The following is a 22,937-nucleotide window of genomic DNA, read 5'->3' on the forward strand; positions in this document are numbered from 1 at the left end:
GACTATCGAAATTCCCTTTCTATAACGAAAATCGGGAACATTGGTTTATTATGAAGCTCGAAAGCTAAAGAAAATGTATTCATTACAATCACATAAAAAAGAAACTATTACTTAAAGAAAGAAAAGAAAAATAAGAATAAACACATATATATATATATATACACAATTAATCATTCATTTAAAAAGATAGCAAGAATCATTTCTACGAATCAAGAATACTAACCTACATTTTAGTTTTATCAACGTGTTCATTCCGTCGCATTAAGATCTCGAAGTAAGGAATTAATCAGTGTCCCAGGAACTTAATCGAAACTCTGTAGGGTTCAAGTTTGCAAGAGCAACCGAATTAAACAAATTCACAAGTTAACTTTCTCCGCGAGCGTGAATGAACATCGTACAAATTCATTCGCCCTTTCTCCTTCGAACAAATCTTGACATATATTATCGCTTTTACTTGAGAATTAACATCTTCGAAACTGGACCGCTAAATGAAACGACAGATCTTCATTTTCTCCATCGTACTCTCGAATCCAACAAGTTATATCGACTTTTATCTATCTATTTATTTATGAACATCGTATTTATCATGATGTAATGCTAATGCGAATACATAATTCTCTACAATTCGATTTCGGTATTACAAATATATTTTAATTATTACATGAAATTTATTGACGAATCAATTACGCGAATTTAATTGAATAAGTAATATTTACATACATACATACATACATACATACATACATACGTATACATGTTAAATGCAAAACATCGAATTTTCAAATTCTTTGCTAACTCGACTCATTTGATCTGCAGTAGCTATCATGAAGAATATAAGAGGGCTTATCCAGAAAGCTAAAGATATTCAGAAAGATAGTGAAGGAACGAAATGGTCCGGAAGTAATTTACGAAGTGAGAGCAGAATTTCTCCGAATTTTGTTCTCTCTCTCTCTCTCTCTCGGCCCCACCCTCTCTTTCTCACTTTCTATCTTCCTTCGAGTTTCGAGTACAGCAAAGAAAGAGATAGGAGATAGGTAAAAGGGAGAATGGTAGTCCACGGTGTAGATTTCTCCGCAAGAAGTCGCTGACTTAATTGCGCGTTCATAAATTAAATGAAATCTCCTACGAGTGACTGCGCGAATCCTGTTTTTCCGCGTCTGCGAATCCTTCCCGTTCAATGCTGAGTGCCGTTGTAAATACATCTTCTATCTCTTTCTTTTTCGCTTCTCTTACTCGTCCACATTCGAAGCCGAAACAGGAAGAAAAGCATCGTTTTCTATTTTCTCTGAAGTACCTACGATTATGGAAAACAAATATCCCAACTCTTCCTACCTTCCTATCGCATTTTTCTTTCTTCCTATTTTCCGGAATAAACGCACTCTACCTTTGTTGTATCTTTGCCATGGTAAATATACGAGATACGCTTTAATATTTGAAAGAAATACCAAATCGAAGTTTTTTAACCCATTACGGAGGAAGAACGTTAATTGCGATTTTATTTTTGATAACATTTAGCAAATAGCTCCCGAATAACGGGAAAAAATAATAGAAAAAATCTTTTTTATAAAAAAGTATTTATTTTTCAAAAAATCATATATATGTTGTAGAAAAGCAACATTTTTTAGTTATGAGGTATGAAATTTCTTAAAAAAATTGTTTCGTTTGTTGTTATAACAAAGAGCAATCCCACATATTTTGAAATTCGATTGAGTATACCCGCTGCAGTCGGAATATTTGCATCTCATATTGGTATGCTATAAAAATGCAACGCGGATCCGTAAAGGGTTAAATACTGTTTCGATAGTATTACGATATAATGTCATTTATTAAGTGCATTAATGAATATTAAGACAAAAAAATGGCATTTTGTAAGATATTTTGAAACGTGCTTTTAAAGATTTTCAAAAAGGTTTTCTTTGAGGAAAATATTTTGATCTATGTACGTTTACGGTGTTGATTAAAAGAATCTTTTTTCCATCTTTTCTTATGTTTCCATATGTTAATGAGAAAACGGATTAGACTGGTCGTATCGATGCTCTAACTAAGTAAGTAAATAAAACTGCAACTAATTGCCATGTAATCCCCTTGAAATTACACGAGCAGTCTATGCAAAGTAAAGAGAGAGAAGGAGAGAGAGAGAGAGAGAGAGAGATAGATTTTAAAACCCGCATTTTTGTGTGTCTTCTTTTGTTCTTTTTTCCGCCCTATAATTCACTCGGCAAAGCTCAGTCTCGATCTTCTTTTTCTTTACTTTTACGATTCGGTTTTCTTTCGCTGATGTGAAAGGGAGAGAGAGAGAGAGAGAGAAAGACGCGAACGCAAAATTTAAATTTGCAAATGACAAATATTTATGCAGTGTTTAATGTAAAGAGTATATATATAGATATAATTTATTACAGCAGAAAAAGAAAAAGAGAGGAAACTTAGGAAAATTCGTTTTTATACGTTTATTACAAAAAGTACTTCTCTTCGTTCGAGAAAGAAGAATTATATCTTGCTGTTCATATTGAAATATCAAATAAAAAAATATTCATAGATAAGAATATAAGAGATGATCGTATAGCAACTGAACAAGACTTATTATCTTTTCCTTATATATACATATACATATTATATTTGTATTTTTAATGAACGTTCTTTCAACGATACTCGAGGATCCCCATTCAAGAATTTTTGCTCTTTAAAAAAGAAATTTTTGTTACCAACACGGGGATCACTATTTGTCCCAAGTTCGTTGTCATGAAGTTTTTCAATCGTAACTTCTAGCGAAAAGAAGCATGGACAAAAAAAAATAGGAAAATGTAGAAAAAGAAGAAGAAGAAGAAGAAGTGGGATTAAAAAGAGTGACATTTTCAGCAAAGAATGTGCGTATAGTAAAAGTTGCTTGGTGATATAGTCTAAAAAAGAGGTAAATTCGACGAGGAAAAAAAAGCAATTTTAATATTTTCTTTCTAAAGTAGATTCGTTCTACTTCGCGAGATAGGTTGGCTCGTCTATTACGTTCGTATCAAGGTTCACCAACAGGTCAACCCAAGTAGCTGTTTCATCGTTCGTGTTTTTCCTTCTAAAAATTCAGTCCAGAGAGAAAGAGAGAGAGAGAGAGAGAGAAGGTTACGGTTTTACTTAAAATGGTCTCACAATTACTACAACATTGCATCAAAGAGAAGCAACAGACTGTCATCCGTTTCTTCTTGTGGTTGGTAGGAAGCTTACGTTCGTTCAAAGACAAAAATTTACAAAAGAATGTTAAAGCGGTATAATAACAACTACTTACCCTGGAAATAAAGCTTGGTAGTAAAGGGGGAGGAAAGGGGGATCGGCTTCTTCTTTCCCTTTTTTCTTTCTTTTACTTTCCTTTATCCTTCTCCTCTCGCTCTCTCTCTTTCTTCTTTTTTTATTTCGTTGCTTTATTTAAAATTAAAAAAGAACACTAACATAGAGAAACAATAAGTAGGTAAAGAATAAACAGGTTTGTCTAACCAACGTGGGCCAAGTTGAGTTTCGAGATAGCGGAAAATAAAAGTACGTTGAGCGAATCGATGAGAAAAAGATAGTTAAAAGAGAAAGAAGATGAAAAAGGAGATAAGGGTGAAAGGGTGGATAAGGTAACAACGAGGGATGAGTAAAAAAAAGTTAAAGAAAGAAAATAAGATAGAAAGTAAAAGGAAAAACGGTAATAGAGAAAAAAATGAAAAGAGAAATTGCTGAGGAAAAAGAGTTACAATAAAAAATCGAATGAAAGGAGTCGACTTTAATTGCAAAAGGAAACGAGCTAATAACTTTGAACCGAAAAGCGGATCGATAAATTTGTCGCGCAAAAATTTTCTCCGATGCTCGTTCGAAAAGCTTGCTTCCGATTAGATTAAAATTATTCATAATGAACTAACAACATGGTGAACGATTTCTTTTTTTTCAACGATTTTACGAATAAAAAATTTATATATTCGCCTTTAGGGGATAAATAAAGAAAAATAACACGAATACGAATGGGGAAGGGAGGGTGGTGGGAGAAAAATACTGAATAAGTTTGCGATTTCAAGCAGAGAGTGATGAATTTCTGAAGTGAATTGCTTGCGAGAAGATAGAAAAGTTGGATAAGCAATTCTGTTAGAAAACCGTGCGAGAGATAAAGCATGTGCGAAAGCACGCGTTTTTTTTCAACGAACGTTGCGGAAACGTTTACGTTGCTTCGAGATTCACTGCTGTTCATTCTTCTAGGAAATGTTTATATCCACGAATTTGAAAATTTAAATCTTTCTCTTATATTATAATATCCCCGCCCATTTCGTAGTAACTCGAGTACTCTAAATGATTTAGAATATGATCACTTTTATTTTCAATAGGCGTAATATTAAATGATATATTATAAGTAAACTCCCGTATAACGCGATATTCGTAAAACGTATTGTATAATTTTGTAAATGCGATAATTTGACTATTATAATAAATAAAATATAGAAAATAAAATTGGACATAATAATAATAATCATTAATCCAAACATATTATTCATATTATTCGCGTTTTACGAGGAAAATTATTTTATAATACAATTTCGTATTATAAAATGAAATAAAATTCCACGTACTAACGAGGAGGGGAGTCTTTTGGTATACACGGATGATAAACTATACAAGTAAACGTAATTAAAATATCATTTAAACTTGGATTATTCTTAATTCGTTGTTAGATATCTTAAAAGTCAACGTTCTTTCGGGGAAAATTTGAAAACTGAAAACATTAGGTTTGATCAAAAGCAAGGTAAAACTCATTTGTATCGTTACTCGCGCATAGTTAATGAACTTAACCGAGTTAGTTCGTTATATATCATGCAACTCATCGGTACTACACTGGAAGCGTGCAAGAAGGAAACAGGTCGGTTGTAGGATGCGGAGTAATGCGCATGAATTAATCATTAAGGCGATATAAACGCGAAGGGTTAAGGAAGGAGTGTTGAGGGTGAGAGAGATGCTCTAGGTATTCGGAAGTTATTCGCCGATGCTGCATTTACAGTTCGCGCATGCTTCAACACGATACTCAATGTAGTACAAGTCAAACATGCTTAAACACCCGATATATGACGATCGATCAAAGAGAATACGAAACAGATATTAAAAGGGTTAAAAGTTCTACGAACAAAGAAAATTGCATTTCTAATTTCTCAACGATTCTTTTCAAGAAAAAGAACAACTTTAACATAAGAAAATAATATTTAACTTTATTAATTATTTTATTTTTTTTTAATTTATATGAATATTCCAAAATATTCAATCGTATTGGATCTTTTAAAATCTCTCTCATATATCTATCTCTCACTTACGAGGTTAATTCAAAAACAACTTGTACATATGCATATATTTATATAAGTAATTTGTATAAAAATATCTTCTTTATCTTTTTTTTAAATTAAATCATAAATCGTTTGTTCAGTAATTATAGAACAAAATATTAATTTATTGATATGGTAATAGTAAAGGATTAAATAAATTACATGGGATATACGTGTTCGATATGTTTTCATTTCTGTATTGAAAAAAAAGAAAATAGATAAAAATCGTGTTTTTAAAAGATCAGACAATTACATACAATAATCCTTTTCCTTTCTTTTATTGAAGAAAATCAATTTTATCGACGATTTTTATGGAATATTAGAACCTTAAATTATAAGAAATTACTACTCGTTTCGCTTCTCTTTCATTAACACGTACTATAATAAGTGCCCAAGTACTTTACATCTGAGAAGTGTTCTTGTGAAAAGTAGCAATTAGAAACTATTGAAGTTGGTACTCTTAAAGAAGCAATTCGAGTATAGAAATAACTAGACGTTAAGGAAAAACGTATTAAATGGTCACGCATATTTTTCTTACCATTTACTACGATGCAAGTTTAATTGCAAAGTGGGTATCATAAGTTTCCATAACTTTTTTCAACGAAAGCAGTAAAAGTACCTTATGTAGTCAACATCGTGAAAAATGTTCACCCATTCTAAACTTTGGTGAAAAAAATTTTAATTTTTTTAAATGAAACTTCTTCAGCTACCGAAACGATAAAATTTGTTTATGAACGTTTGTTTATGAAAATATTAACAAAGTACATTAGAAAGTGTTCGATATAGCTTAAATGATTGTTAATTAATCTAAGGAAATGCATATTTTAGTCTAAAAGTATTGAATATAAGTTTGACGTACCTTCTTCTTCGAAATCCATCGTAAGACTGGCTCGGTGTCTTCTATGAAAGTTATTTTATTGAATGTTGTTTATATAACTTTTCTAAGGCTTCCTATACATAACAACACATAATAAATAGAATTTATTCTTTCTCAAAGTCATATAAGCATACAGAATTGTAATTGATTTTTAAGTATACAAATCTATACGAGTATTGCATGGACTTAATCTAATCAAATTTAATACACACTTTAACTTCTAATAATAATAATAATAATTAATAGTTTAAATTTCAAGTTAATCGGTAAAAAATAATAAAAGTATAAGTCAATTCACAAATATTAAAATTGTTTTTAACTTCATTCCATAAAGCAAGAATCTAATAATTTGTTCATATTTCGAAGAATTTCGAGCGCTGTGGTTTCACGTTAATCGTTCGTTTAACGATAATCGAGTACTCCGATTGTTTCTCATTTTATCGCATTATTCAAATTGTTTGGTACAACAAATTAAAATAATTTCTGTTAATAAGCGTGAAAACTCGTTTCACTACGATATCTCTATCTGTCATATTGGATCCAATTAAAAGCCAAATATAATCGCGAATCTTACGTTCGTAGCACAACCTTTCTAAAGGAAATTTCACGAAACGATCAAATCGAAGGAAACTAAGGTAAACCGCGTTTCGGAACTTTCCATGGTTTCCTTGATTTTACCTTTGATCTAACCAACAAACTTTCTTCGACTCTGAGTATTATTAAAGTATGAAGAGAATAAAGTGAAAGGGAGAGCCAGTAATTCAATCTTATAAGATAATAGTTCTGAAATTCTACTTCGAAATCTCTACTCTGGCCTTTTACTTCTCTCTTACTTCCATTATCTATCTCTATTCTCTCTTTCCTTCTCACTTAACATCCATGCAGTAACCATTGAAGCAAAGCAACCGACTGAGTACTCGAACAGAGCAGTAGTTTCGCGGAACTGGCAAGATGGATGAGTCTGCGGGTCATTCAAATTGGATTAATTTGAGCATGCTGTTAATTTGGCCTATCGCATCAATCTTAAAGGACCTCGTCTATTCCTCCTTATACTCTCTCTCTCTCTCTCACTCTCACTTACTCATTCACTTGCTAGCTCATTCATTCATTCACCCACATTCACTCACTCGCTATTTGTCTCTTACATAAATAACTTACTCGAATTCGTGACACTCGATGTCGATTCACTTTTCGTCTTTTGTTAAACGAGGATCGATTGATCTTCTACCAATCTATAAATAACTATCGAAGAAAATGTTCTCCGAAAGAGAATAAAAATTCTTGAGGAAACTTTCCAAAATAATTATCACTTATCTCTTCTTTATATTTTTATCAAAGATTTGAATAATATGTACCCTATCGAGTTAAAAATTATGAATTCTATTTTCTTGACTGCGTATTAACTTAACAAGAAGTTCCGGACGTACTTCGTCTTTTGTCTCTGAATAAATGAATATAAGTTCGTCTTTATTCGGTCATTAAATAACCACTATTCGTTACTTATTATTATAAAAAGTCTTGGAAGTTCGTGAGACGCGATAAGGGTTTTATTATTTTTAAAGTATTTTTTGAAATTAATAGCGAAGAAATTTGATCTATTCCAAATGACAATTTTTAAAGGAGTATTGTCCTTCGAATATTATCCTTATCTCTCTCTTTATCTCAAGTAAGAAAACGTTTTCTTTGGGTTAGTTAGGTATGTGTCTTATGAAAGGCTTTGAACATAGTAATTTCAAGTTGACGAAACTTTGATGCATCTGCGCTTGAATTTTCTTCTCTTCACAAAGAGAGAAAGTGAGAGGGAAGGAGGAAAGAGAAATATAGGAGTGTTATCGTTTAGGAAACGTGATAACACACAGTAAAACGACCCACTTTTCCAATATTACCACGGGTAGGTGCGTATTTCAATACTCTTTGATTTCCGAAGTAAACGTGATTTGAACTATATCGAATTTTGTATTGTTGTTATTTGAATTTAAAAGTTTATTACCAATATCCGGTTAAATGTTTGTTTCAAAATAATAAAAGTAAAAATGCGTCTGTACGTACGCAATTCGTTTCAAAGTAAAAATAAATTAAATTTGTTCCTTTCTTTTGTGTGAAAATAATTGCTTAACGTATTGTTAAGAATGTGTAATTAAATTTAACAAAATTCATTTCAATATTCATATAACTGATTCAATATGAGTTCGGAGAACGTGTATCTCGTTAACAAAATTTCTATTAACAGTTGCAAATATGCATCGCGAACGTGGATTAAAATAATGTTCAAATTATCATACAACGAACGGAACGAAATGAAACATAGAATCCGAAATTATTTCGATTTATAAACAAACTAGTATTCTATCTCGTCTTTACGAATTTACTCGTCACTTACATATTGACCAGATAATTACAAAGTTTTCGCGTATAATAACACGCGAACAAGTAAATCGTTAAAATGAACACGCGCGTATACCTTTAAGTAACTAACAAAATAATATCTCTATTTTGCAATTGAAACGTTAAAAATATTTGTGGTCAATGTAACCTTGCTTCGAAAATATTTTAAAACATAATAATAATCGTAATATATCGTATCTCGTTCCCTTTATTTTCCCTCCTTTCATTTTTTAATTATATCGATTTTAATAAAAATTTTAATAAAATTTTTATAACGTGAAATATTTATGAGTAATATCCGAAGAATCCTATGAATTTTTTAACATGTACTAATAAAAAATTTGATTTAATCGTTCCAGATATTATCTCGCCACGTCCGAACATAAGACGGAACAACAACATTTGTACAGGCTGTCTCTGTCGACGGCGTTGGACACCCAACCCAAGTGTCTCAGCTGCGACATCCTCAGAGAATCCGATAGCACTCGCTGTTTGTACAATACTGCCAAATTCTCTACCGACAATTCATATTACGTGCTAACCTGCGCTGGCCCGGGTGTACCAGAAATTTTCATTTATGACAGAGTAAGTATTATTCTTTTACAAATATTTCATTTCTTTTAATTTTTTCCTCTTTAATTATTCCACACTATCAATATACAACATACCTGTAGATTAAAAATCGCGAATAAATCCTCGTTAAATAAGTAAAAATTAACGAATTACATATAGAACAATGTTGATTTTGATAAAAAAAAAAAAAAAAAAGAGAGAAATACTTGTAACTCGTATACGATTTAAACGATAACGACGTTTCCAATTAAATCAACAAAATAAAAGATTTTTCATAAATATAAAACTCACAATATATACGAGGAATACCCCTTGCTCCTGTCCTCCTTTATGCTTTTTATAGAAAGTATACTCTGTCACGAGTTATTAAAGCTTACGTAAGTTAAAAAAAAGAAAAAGAAAGTAACCTAGCTTTGGTCAAAGGAAAACACTTTAAAAAGGGCTGGGGAAACAATAGTAGTGATTGACAATTATCGAAGACATTCGAGAAGGTACAAGAGGAAAGTATTCTTTCAGTGAAAAGCATACGACTCGTCGACTCATGTCAGTGACGAATCCATCAAACAGAACTGAAAGTGGAAGCAGAAGCTCTTGCAGTACTTACGGGTCAAAGAGAAGCTCGTTTACTCCCCGTCAAGCCTATTTTTACCGAGTGAAAATCTTCCAGTCGTACTACCTCTACAACCTCTTCTACCTTTTTTCTCTGTCTCTCTCTCTCTCTCTCTCTCTCTCTCTCTCTCTCTCTGTCTGTCTATCTCTCTGTCTATCTCGTTTATATGTTACGCTTTTTTCTTCTTATTTCCTTTTTCTCGCTAAGAAAAACGTACATTTTTCACTATTTCACGATCGAACTGATTTATAAATTCATGAACTCGGTATATTTCATTAAAGATTGAAAATAACATTTCTTTTATCGATTTTTTTATTTAATTCAGTTATTTATTAAATTATTTGATTATAACTTACTCAAGCTTTCAATTCTATCATTAAATTATGCATTACTTTCAATAAAATCGTAATAATCACTGAATTTTATTCGATCGTATTTCTATAGAAAAAAAAAAAAATTAATTAAAAGAGAGCAACTGCTTTTATTAAAATTTAAAAAACTTAATTTTACAAAATAGACATGCGTTTCTAATTATCTAAAAAAACAAATGCAACACTTGTGTCAAAACGATGAAACGGTTTAAAACTGAAATAAAATGTTGTAAACGTTTCTTTATCTATCAGTATCTCCCACAAAATGAATCTCAAGCAATATCGATAATTTCCTAATTCGAACTTCTTAACGTTCGCCATTCCGTGAAATAGGATTCTTAACAAGCAAATGCGTCGATTATTGCCATTATAATCGAATTAGCACCTGGTGAATGGATAAGGAGGAAGGAAGTAAGGGAAAATAAGAAAATTAGGAAATGCTTCTCTAGTACCGGATGAGCCATGAAAGAGAAAGAGAGAAGAAGAAGAGTAAAAACGGGGAAAGGAGTAGGACGATTTTATCGCGATCGAAAGAGACAAAAAGGCACGAAGGCGAAGATCTGACTAGTCCGCATCTTTATCGTTTACTTCAACACGACTGAATAGTGCCGGTAATTAGTTTTCCTCAGACTGCTCCGGTAATTACGTCGGTTGCCTTCCTTTCTCTGTATATGTGTATTTGTCAGAAGAGGATGAACAATAGGATAAGAAAAAAATAAATAAAAAATAAGAAAGAGGGAGAAACGAAAGAAGAATAATATTCGAAGAGAAACTTCGAGTTACTCCTTTACGCATTTATTTTTTTATTTCGAAATACGGTCTTAAAATAAGCGGACCATTTTATCGAATAACTCATACACAGTTTCTCTCTCCAAATGATTTCTCCTTTGATATACTATTTCCTTACGTTTGTAAAGGTAAACACAGTATAGTGTTTCCAGATAAATAGTATTAAGATTGCAAGTTATTTAAAATCTATTGTCATTGAAGTTAAAGAAAGAAGAAGGAGAAAAAATTCTCTTTTGAAAGAAAATGTTTCAAGAACATTAATTGTAATTAATCTTTAGATTGTTTGAAAGCTCTCTTCCGTTAATAACTACAAATTATGCAAACTTCTGTCTGTGTTGGTAGCGTTTCAATATTCATGTTGGTATAGTGCTTAGAAACGTTACTATTAAAATATATTTAGCTACGAAATAGAGAAGTGAAAGGGCCAAATCGAATTAGGTGTACTTTCCTAACTAGGAAAGTTTATTGAATACATTTAATTAATATTAGTAAAAACAATGATTGAATTATTAGAAAATAATAATTCCATGTAGTTCTCGTATAATTGGACCTATTTGTTGAGCTATTTAATTTTTCGTGTTAATGTACTGTATTTACAAATCAATTAAAAATTCCTATTGCTGTTTTGTTTCAGAGTGGCAAAAATATAGCCATCTGGGAAGATAACAAAGGCGTTGCAGAATTATTGGCATCAAAGGCTCAGCCGATTGACCATAAGTACAAAATACCCGTTCCCGGTGGTTTTAATGCCAAGGTGAGGCTTCTGATCCCACCCGATGCTGATTTGAGTGGTGCCACCAAGTATCCTATGCTGGTTTACGTGTAAGTTATTCGGTTATTCCAACCCTTTAATTCATCCCCATAACCTTACCCTATATATCTCATAATTTAATTATTTTTATTACAAATTATTTACATTTTGCTTTAATCCTTATCATTTTTTATTTCAATTTATATTCAGAATTGAGTTCGCTTACGATCAATCACAGCTAAAAGAATAATTTCATACGAAATCAGGAACGTAAGATAATTGAGTGGCTGAAAAAGAAATAAGTACAAGTAACATTGTTTTTTTAATTTGAAATGAGTGCATAACTACAAATTAGGTACTCAATTAAAGTGAAATATTATAATTTCAATAGGTGAATCTAACAAATTTCTTAAATAAATAAATGTGATCTATGGAACATGATCGAAACTCTAGTTAATTATCATAATATTATATTATAAAATATATATATGTCCAACGGGTGGGGTTTAATGATCGAATGATAAAGCATAACAAAAGGAACACATTCTAAGTGAAAATCGTGTATGTATCTTTCGACGAAGAGATTATTTTTCGACAAGCAACTCTTTATTCGTAACACTGATAAAAATGTGTTTCACGTCGCATCTATCTTCGCAAATTTACATATCGCGCGTTCACGTTTACGTAACACTACCTCAGCCTTGTTGGTTCGGATATATTCCCCTACACAATCGAGTGTTTTCAACGAAAGCACTTAACTCTCTCACTCTTCTAGCCTCGGCGAACTTTTAGCATCGGCTTTTTCCTCGATACATACATATCTATACGGTCAATGGTAGGACGGCTACGGAGAAATGCGGGGAAAAAAGGGGAGGGAAAGGAAAGAAAGATAAAGATAGAAAAAGGAACGAAGAGCACTAAAAGCATCTATATTTTCTTTTCTCCGGCGGGAAATATGACGATGCATCACGAGGAGATCATCAATCGGTTACAGCATAACGTATCTATGTTTCTTACGCACTCAAACCGGATACGGCAGTGATAAACGAAAAAGTACGATTGAACGTTCGTCTTTTTTGACGTTCGAAGTTTAAAAGAAAAAGTAAAAAGTAAAGTAAAGAAAAGGAAAGGAAATAAAAGTTGAAACTTCCCTTGGAACGTTGCGCTTTAGGAATAAAACATTTCACGATGACGTAGTTCTACGAATCTACGCGACAAACCCGCTTCATTTCTATTTTCTACTCGCGATCTAGCAATAAATTTCTATTCCAAGCGTGTCAAGACAAAAAGACCAAAAATATTCCTAAATCGAGTTAAGTTACCGAACGATATACCGCCAGACAATATTTCTGTATTTTGCAAAAGAGTAAATACCTCAGCAATAGAAAGCTCGCTGTTGCTTTTTAGAAATAAATCTATATATATATGTATCAACGTTGAAAATACGATCGAAGTATAGGAGTCGAACATAAATCGTAATATTCTCTCGTAAAAATAAATGTGATTAAGAAATATAGGAAATGTCGTATTACGCAAAAACCATCGTAGAATCCCTTCTTACCGATCTTCGCGTATTTTTCCAAAATTCTATCTAACTGGAAATTCTTCTTATCGTATTCTTTCGATCTTCACAAAATGCTTGCTCTCACGGTAATACACATTTCAAAAACATTTCCATAAACTTTAGCGACGTAACACGACGGTTTGGTAGGAAAGGATATATAACTAAAAACAGGAAAGATCTTACAGCACGTGAGGTTATGCCATTAAATATGTACAATGAAATGCGCGAGCGAGTTTTCGTGTTTTCGCCACTCGCAGTTCTGAATTTAACCACACACACACACACAGACACGTGTAACCAACCTACCTTTTCTCGTATATACTTACGTATTATACATAAACGCGCGACACGCAAATGGCGAAAGTATAGCTCGCGCTACCGTCGTTGTTTCCAGTGCCGATATAACTTCCGACGTAAATCCTAATAACGTCTAATTTGTAGTCGGACCCGCTAGAACGGGAACCGAACTTTTAAGTATGAAGAGCTTATAGGCGTTATACTCATGACCACCTTCTACCTTCCCCTACTACTTTCTCCATTATCTACTTCAGCTCGTAAAATGGCAAAAACCCGTCTTGGACATTAACCAGCTGAAATAAGAAAGCCTTTTCGTACTCCTACTTCCTCGATCGAACCTTCTCTCTTATACCTTCAAGTTCGTTCAAGCTCGTTCAAGCATATCCTATTCGTCGTTTCGATCGAAAGTTTTCAACATAGACGTAAGTACTTCCAGCACGTGTTTCCTATTGTCGAGCAAGCAACCCGATCACGAAATACGATATTTTTCCGCGCGAAAGGAGATCAACAGGGAATCTCCACTCTAGCATCAAGATTTCATTACCTACGGATCTCAATGTTGTCTGAATCGGATAAAGGATATTTTTAAAGATGACGATAGCTAACCGAATCAATTTGAATCGACGTAATAATAGCAACACAAATAATCTCGTCTATAGATATACACGATATAGTAGTGGGACATATAATGAATTTACTTCGAAATTTATCGAAATAGAAGTTAACGATAGAATAAGAAAATACAAATAAGTAGGTAATAATCTTTGCCATACTAATAAAAGATGAATAAATTGTTGACGTAATATCCAATTATTCAATGTTATGCGATTTCCTTTCCTCTTGTTTCCAGATACGGCGGCCCGGACACATATCAAGTGACAGAAAAGTTCAACGTTGACTGGGGCACATATCTCGTGTCAAACAAGAGTATCATATACGCTGCCATCGACGGCAGGGGCTCCGGATTAATGGGCAACAGCATGCTATTCGCCGGATACCGGAACCTTGGTACCGTTGAAATCATTGACCAGATTAATGTAACGAGGTAAGTTTCTCGACAAATATTACGAGAGAAGGAGAGGGATAGAACATTTCCCGCTATTCGCGTGTTCACGCTTAAACAAGGAAAGTTGGTCCGATATCGTTTCGAATAATCCATGGTAAAAGTACGTAGAAAACTTTGCTATATGTGGCGATGTAGAATTACACTCGAACGAAATTCGAAATGAATTGCTCGTGTATTATGCAACCACTTTCTGCATTTTCTACGTGTAGATGGGTCAAACTGCAGAAAGCAGAAAAAGAAAAAGAAGAAAAAGGGAGAACAATAATCTTTTTATTTTTTGTTATTGTGGGGGGGAAAACTTTATTTTATTCTTTTAAACCTGATCGTTCTTTCGCATTCGTGTTTTTTTTTTCTTTTTTTTTAGAATTTATAACGTCTAAAGGAGAGGGAGGGAAGATAACGAAAATTTGAAACAACTAACTTGGTTCGCTTGAGAATCGTTAGGGAAAGTTAGCTCGAAAACTAATTATAGGCTAGTTCGTTTTTTTTTCTCGTTACACTCGTTGACCGTATAACTTATTTCGCACCTGGATTGCTAATTCTCTAATCCAACTGCTCGAGATAACTAACTTTTAAGTTCTAACGCCCAATTTCTGTCTCTATCTCTATCTCTCTCTCTTTTGGTTTCGAATGAGTACTTTCAACGAACTTCTCGAAGTCTTCTTCTTTTATACATAGGAAACTACAGAGATACGTTCGCAAGAGGAAAATTGCTCTTTAGCTTTATCCGAATTTATAGGCCCACGAGTAGAGCATCTTTTCCCTTCCTTTCGTTCGACCCTCCATCGCTCGCTTCTCGGTACGCTCGTATTTTCCTTTCGCTGTCATGGGTAATTCGTTTCGACGGAAAGGGTCCGAAGAACCGAGGCAAAAGCTATCCCTTTAAGTTATGGCATAGCAAACTTATATGTTTGATAAAGATATCGCAATATTTTACAACTTTTTTTCTTTCCCAATCTACCAACAGACCTTCCATAGATACGAAATGTTCGATTATTAATTAGAATCAAATATATCATATATATATAAAGAAATCGTGGGACGTGTAGAAATTTAACGATTATCTATCATTCGAATAATGATCATAATTTAGGTACATCAAATTACTCGTTAATGATATAAATTCCACATTAAAACTTATTCGATAATTCTATATCCATTACTTACCATCTACATATTTGTATTTAGTAAAATATAAAATGTTAGAAAGGAATATTAAAATACTTCTATTTTCACAATACTATTCTAATATTATGTCGGATCGTTTTTTTTTATATATATTTTAACCGTTATAATAAATTCTAAAAATGTATTTAGCTAGATAGAAAAATATTATTTCATCTAGGAATACGATTCGACCAATCGACAAATTCTACGTGACGTATATACATATATCATTCAGTTTCCCGAAAAGATACGTATCTTCCAATAAAAAAAATGCATGTCTTTTCTAGTAGAAAAACGAAACATTTCGAATCCGTTTGGTTATACGGAAGTGCTGTTTCACTGGAATCCCCGATTGTCTTTCCTGTAAAGACGATTTCTTCAGAGATTGCTCAAAGCCTTGATTCTACCAAAGCTCGAATTTCCGTCCAATTGATTCCTACAGGAAATCGACAGATCGTCAAAAGACAACCGGATAGTAAACCACATTGTGTTTCGTAACTTCTACTCTTGGTACTACGTTAAAAGTGAGATCTTCTGAAAAAGGGATGGAGATAGGATAGTAAGAGAGAGAAATAAAAACGTTGTAGTTCGATTTGCTGTACCATTCCTACATATACACACACACACCATACACATTCATTTATTTTCGTATATACGCATGCGTATATGTATCTTTATATGTAGATATATACATACATATATGTATGTGTGTATATATATATATATACGTATAGAAAATACGTGCAAGTATATACAAGGAGATGTTTTGCTGGCGCGTCACATCGCGTCCTCTCTGTAAAAAGCCAGTCGCAAAATTGGAAGCCGTCCAAGCGATTGCGGAATCGTCCGACTCGCTTTAACCTCTACTCTTCATCCCTCTTCTTCACTCTTTTCCTCCTTCTCCCTATCACTTTTAGCTTTCTAAAACTTTCCTACTTCCAGTGCATTGTCCTCTTTTAGAACCATTTTTACTTATATCCTTTACTATTCGTATATATTCATTCAATTCAACTTTTTCTCCTTTTATATTTTGATTAAAAATTTCATTGCCATAATTATAAACAATTCGTAGGTTATTAATAGAATTATAATCGTGTGATTGATATTAATGTTATCGTTAATTGTTGACTAACTACATTCTCGCTTTTTCGTTATTTCTCAATTTCGAAAATTGCTACAACCCACGTAGTTTCACATAATATGATCGTTTGATTTTATCTCTTACGTGAAATAGTTTTAAACGAGTAACGCTTAGATATCTACCTTGCATTCCTAGTCTACTTTTTTTTCCTTCTCTTCGTCTAAAGTTCCATTTCATTTCTCAAAAAAGAGAAATAAAAATAGAATGTAAAAAATGGCAAGAGCGTTCAAGAGTTATCTAGGTATATGATTTATTCAAATTGAATTTTTCATAAGAATTATGACTTATACAAATATGAGAATAAGAAATTAATTACAAGAAGAGGAACGTTGATTATTATAAAAAGTTGTTTTCTTTTAATAAAAAGATAAGGAATATGAAAGGTACTCGAAACATTGTTAACAAAATATTTCGGCAACATATTACTACACGTACGAAGAAAAGTAGAACATTGTTCACAACAAAAGAAACGTCAATAGTACAACATTGACAATAGAGAAAAGGAAAAACTATGAAAAAGATATAGGAAGGGTACAAAGAATAAGAAACGGAAGCAAAGGAAGCAAATCAACAAAACTATAAAGAGTCGTTTTCTATCAACGCTAGTGCATTACTACTACTACTACTACTACTATTGGTGTTATTGTTCTATTTCCGTAACTATTGGATTCTTGCGTTCAAAAAAGAGAAAGAGAAAAAGAGAGAGAGAACCAAAGATTCGTCAAGTCTTTCAGCTCAATTTACAAAGCGAATAAGTTTCGAAGAAAATGCGATCCACTGTGTTCCTGACTATATCTCTTGTTACAAAATGAAAGCACAAAAAAATAAATAAAAAGAAAGAAAAATAGATAGATAGATAGATAGATAGATAGACAGATAGACAGAGAGACGAACGGACAAAAAGGGATAGTGGTGCCCTACGACACATTACCACATAGGATACAAGGATAGAACATGGTCCCAGTGGGGTCATTATTAGCAGACGCACAAGAAGCAACAAGACAATGTCTTTTGAAAGAATCGGAAAAGGAACCTGGGATAAGGATCTTATTTTTCACCACCCTCTTCTCCAAATCTAGATACGAGAGTATCGTATAGGTATATCGATAAAACATAGAAAATTAGGTCGACGTGATGGATATTATGTTTTGTACGATAAGATAAATATATTTATTAGGATAATAAAGGTATATGCTTTGATAAAAGTTTAACTTTATTTTCTTCCGATGAAACAAGTATGAAAAACAAAGTGAATTAATTGATTTTAATTTAAAAGCCTATAATAGTATAAACTAACAAAACATTTTAATTTTCAAGTAGTATTATATAGACCATGACATTGTCAGCCTTGTAATAAGATATCACGTTAGTCCGAAGGGATTTCACAACCATGTGCTGCAACAAAAACTCTCAAGCCACTTATCTTGTCTTGTAAGGAAGACAATCGTGTTACCTGAGCATGCACACCAAGAGCTTGGATATTTCTATGCTATGAGAGGATTAAGAAGAAGGAAGGATAAAAAAGATGAAGAAGAAGAGAAAAGAAAGGAAAAGGAAGATGAAAGGAGAAGAAGAGAAGGGGTGGTTAAAGTCAGTCTTGATCTTTATCGCGTTTCTAGTCGAGCATCGTGAGAAACGCTTCTCTCAGAGAAGAACAGGGTTTTCCTTTTACAAGCTACGTTACTTTAGCGCGTTATTCTCAAATAAAAAAATAAAAAAAAAATAAGAAAAGGGTAATTTCATACTTGCTCTTACAGAATCGCTACCACTTCCGGCCGAAGAAGTTGAAGAGTGCATTAAAAATTTGCCTTAAGGATTATTTTAAGATCCCTCAACTGAGTTCGACTTAGAAAGGAAAAATAAGACGAAAAAGAAAAGAGGAAAGAGAAGAAGACCTTTCTCACGTCCTACTCGTCTCATTTCTCTATCCTATACCTTGTATTCCTTCCTCTAAAATTTATCGTTGCTCCACGTTGCGTCTATCTCTGTGTTTCAGGCACCTGCAGAATAAGTTACCCTTCATCGATCGCACTAGGACGGCAATTTGGGGTTGGAGTTATGGAGGTTACGCTACCGGTATGTCACTCGCTATGGATTTCAATGGTGTCTTCAAATGTGGTATGTCTGTTGCTCCTGTCACGGATTGGGCTCTTTATGGTACGTCTTATTTAATACAAACTTTTATTTCAATTTTGACTTATATCATTTATCTTTTCAATCTTTTCACTTCATTTATTTCTTTTCAACGAACATTCGTTCCAACGTAGTTTCAAATTAAGAATTGCGACGGTTTAATTACGAATAGTGGTACGTGCAATGAAAGAGAAAAAATAAGTTTGTGAAAAAGAGATCGAGGGTATAAATGACCACGCGTTAATGAACATTAATTACCAACTTTCCGCACAGCAGCCGTGCAAGTTCTATGAACGCGATACATAACATGATGCCGGCCCTCTCTTTGTTATACCGAAACACATTAATCTCTTCTATCGTATTAGCTTTACCGAAGGAAATCCTTTAATTAGTAACCTAACTTTAATTACAGATTCAATATACACCGAACGATTCATGGGTCTACCAATCGTCACTGACAATCTTCAAGGATACAAAAAGGGTCAATTGTTGAACAAAGTCGATAACATAAAGAATAAAATGTATTATCTGATCCATGGCACTCTAGACGACAACGTGCATTATCAACAATCTCTTTTACTCGCAAAAGTTCTCGAACAAAAGGACATTCTTTTTAGACAACAAGTAAAAATCTTGATTATTTTGTTAATCTCGCGACGATGATTAACTCTCGATATATTATTTATTTCAAATCGCATACGTATAATTTTGATTTCTTTTTTTCTCCTTAGACGTACACCGACGAGGACCATGGAATTCTACAATCGCGAACGCATCTCTATCACTCGTTGGAAAACTTTTTAGACGAATGCTTTCAACCGTCGTCATGATTAAAGCACGGAACTTTTCTGACAATCTAGGCACCTTATACATCACTTGCCTCACAGTCCATTTGTAAATAATTTACCACTTGTACATAGTTAATGTACAATAATGTAATATGAGGTTTAGTGTACATAATTCGGGAAGAGAAAAATAAGAAATAAATAAAGAAACTAAAGTTGTCGTCGTTATCGTCGTTGTTGACGTTTAAATGATAATGATACCGACGACGATGTAGTTACGAAAGACAGATTTATGAGAAAACGTCTTTGATACATTTTGTAAAAAAGAATAAAAAAAAGAAATCTGAATTCATTAGTAAAATCGAAGGCCTAAGAAAATCAGAGGCGCATCGGCGCTTTGATTTTCAGATTCCATAAAGTTTTGAGTGCACGCACATTTATATATTTTATTACCAATTAAAAAATCGCTTTTACTTTAAGCGATTCCGATAGAATATTTATCTCCTCTTGTTTTTCTTTTCTCTTTGTACGAGAAACTACGCGCGATTTCTAGTTAGATTTTTAAACAAATATTCAATCGCGCAAGCCTATTGAAATTTGATAAATGATACTTCTGATACGAGAAGTTATTTATGCCTCTAAGGTATAAGATCTCGAAATTTGAAAGAATATTTTTATCTAATTGGCTTACATTATATTATACTTATTTTTATTATTATTATTATTACATATATATATGTTTAGGAATTTTAATGTTAATATATTATAATTTCTTACTTTTCCAATCACTACGAAAAACTCTGAGAATGGGTCATAATTTTATTCTTTTATCTAATGACACATAATATATATTATATGAACTATATTTTAATGAAAATCTTGTGTACTTCAAATTTAAATAAAAAAAAAAATTAATTAATTAAAATTTAAATAAATGTATCATCTAATCGGCAGGTTTAGTCTGAAAATGGTAAATAATAATTACATGTATTTAAATAATTTTCCTTTTATATTATGTATTAATAATATGAAACAAAGTTGACTATATATAAGTCCAATAATAAGAATGCCCTCGCAAGAAATTGCAAATGTAAGTTTTTAAAATACAAAATCAAATTCTTAGAATTTTACTACTCAGAGTTCACATAAAGTTCCTCTATTAGTTTATGAAAACTTTTTTCTTGTGACACAAGATAGCATATCTATTATAAAATATTATTAGAATGTGGGCAACTAACAGTGTGTTAATGTCAAGTGAGACTATAAGAAGGAGAATTATCGAAGAAAAAATTTATGACTAATAAGATTTTTTAATCAAAGGACCACTATGTCATAACAGTTTTAAAAGTGGATCAAAATGAATTTATTAAGATAATTGTTACCTTTTATGCTGACATACTGTATATATCAAATTACTTAATTACCATTTAATTAAGATACCCATATATTGTTATAACAAAATTGTACTATTGACCCTGTAGAGTTATAAAAATACTTATACCCTCCTCATTCATCATTTGTTGAGTGTATTATAAATAAAATTCTATGTTTTATTAGAAGAGAGTGCAATTGTATTCAAATGAATTAAACTCCCATATTTAAAATTCTTTACTTTGAAAAGACTAAAACCCAAAACATACTCAAATCATGAATTTTCTGTTTCTTTGAATCTGTAACGTAAAATTAAATTTGTTATACATTAATCTACACAATTGAATTTTGTAAATCTAATAACTTATCATCTACGCTATTAACTTTCAATGAAATTAAAACATAAGCTGTGCACTTATTGCATAGTACATACTTGCACTTAGTACATGTGTAAAACACAGTTTGTCCTTCATCGGCTGATCTTAATTGCAACGTTGCATATGACATTTTTTCATTTTGACACTGCGGACATCGACGTTCAACTACTGGACCATCACCATCCTCATCATTCTCATCGGTTTCTTTTAAACGAGTGTAAGCATTCTTTGATTGAAAATGAATAGTATAAGACATAGCCATGTTACCGAATACTGAAAGTAATTTAAATTTACATACGACACTAAAATAAAAATTACACAATGTAATAGCGAAGAATGGAAATTAATATTTTCAGTCATCTAATGCAAAGCTTTCAAAACATTTTCTCTTTACACTCGAACTACATGTATTTCATTAAAATATTAAATCTGTAGTTAAAAATAATCAATTATTATTAATTATTCCTATATAAGATAAGATAATTTAATCTGTCTGTGAATTGCAAAAGAATTATCAAAAGAATTATCGAAAGAGAAGAAACCAAATAATTAACCTAATTATTTGCAAGAGAATTAAAATTTCTCACTAAACTTTTGCACGTGCGCACTACCATCAAGCATAAAACGAAATATGTAAATACTCTAACCTTGAGGTCCCCAGTTACGTTTGCAGCAATAACAAGATACAAGGCCTTTTTCATCCAACAAAGGAAGAATTGATCCACATTGTGGACAAAAGCCTGGCGCTGTAGTGAACGACACGGTATTTGTATCTAAAGACATATTTCTATTATTTCTCTTTATAATTTAACTACGTAAGCGTATTTCAGTATGTAGTAATGTAGAAATCCCTTGTGAAGTAATACGCGATGTCACATAACCTCTTATGATACGTCGTAGCGTTTCTAACCTAACATAACCCTTACAACTACTCCTACTATTTTCCCCTACACTACGATCTAATTTTTTGTCCTTCTTTTTCGTTACGGTAACACTCTATGAATGAATTAACTCGAAATGAATGGTGCATTTCGAATCAGTGCCATCTAGCGTTTAAATCTTAATTCAAATACTTTCAAACAATCTAATTGTCAGTGTTTCATAATTGCTGCGACACAGTACTACGCTCTGACAGCATTAAAAATATGACATAAAACATCAACAACTGAAAAAAATGAATATATGCATTTAATTGCTAGCTATTTGCTAATTCCAAATCTATAATTGCTAACTCTTTTAATTAATTATTTAATTAGTTATTAATAATTGAAAATGTGAAAATTTTTTTTTTATTTCTTAGTAATATAGAATTTTATATAATTATATTTAATTTTTAATATATAAACATGTGTG

General features: G+C 32.3%; 2 protein-coding genes across 2 annotated transcripts in view; one reads left to right on the forward strand and one right to left on the reverse strand.

Annotated features, from left to right (window-relative positions):
* LOC122525015 (venom dipeptidyl peptidase 4) overlaps positions 1–20,360 on the forward strand; it is a 41,337-nt gene extending 20,977 nt beyond the window's left edge. The window contains exons 6-11 of the mRNA XM_043647544.1: positions 8,949–9,174; positions 11,567–11,754; positions 14,395–14,589; positions 18,915–19,075; positions 19,464–19,675; positions 19,783–20,360. Coding sequence (XP_043503479.1) covers positions 8,949–9,174; positions 11,567–11,754; positions 14,395–14,589; positions 18,915–19,075; positions 19,464–19,675; positions 19,783–19,881 — 1,081 coding nt within the window. The 3' untranslated portion in view covers positions 19,882–20,360. The remainder of the gene's footprint in view (positions 1–8,948; positions 9,175–11,566; positions 11,755–14,394; positions 14,590–18,914; positions 19,076–19,463; positions 19,676–19,782) is intronic.
* Positions 20,361–21,175: 815 nt separating this feature from the next.
* LOC122525019 (DNA-directed RNA polymerase I subunit RPA12) lies at positions 21,176–22,716 on the reverse strand. Its single transcript, XM_043647547.1, has 3 exons — positions 22,232–22,716; positions 21,641–21,857; positions 21,176–21,506 (listed from the first exon to the last, which is right to left on the reverse strand). Exons 1-3 carry the CDS (start codon positions 22,365–22,367, stop codon positions 21,482–21,484), a joined length of 378 nt encoding a protein of 125 aa, XP_043503482.1. The 5' UTR covers positions 22,368–22,716; the 3' UTR covers positions 21,176–21,481.
* Between the last annotated feature and the right edge of the window lie 221 nt (positions 22,717–22,937).

This window comes from Polistes fuscatus, unplaced genomic scaffold (genome assembly GCF_010416935.1).
Source record: "Polistes fuscatus isolate 324 unplaced genomic scaffold, CU_Pfus_HIC Scaffold8, whole genome shotgun sequence".
In the NCBI taxonomy this organism is placed as follows: domain Eukaryota; kingdom Metazoa; phylum Arthropoda; class Insecta; order Hymenoptera; family Vespidae; genus Polistes; species Polistes fuscatus.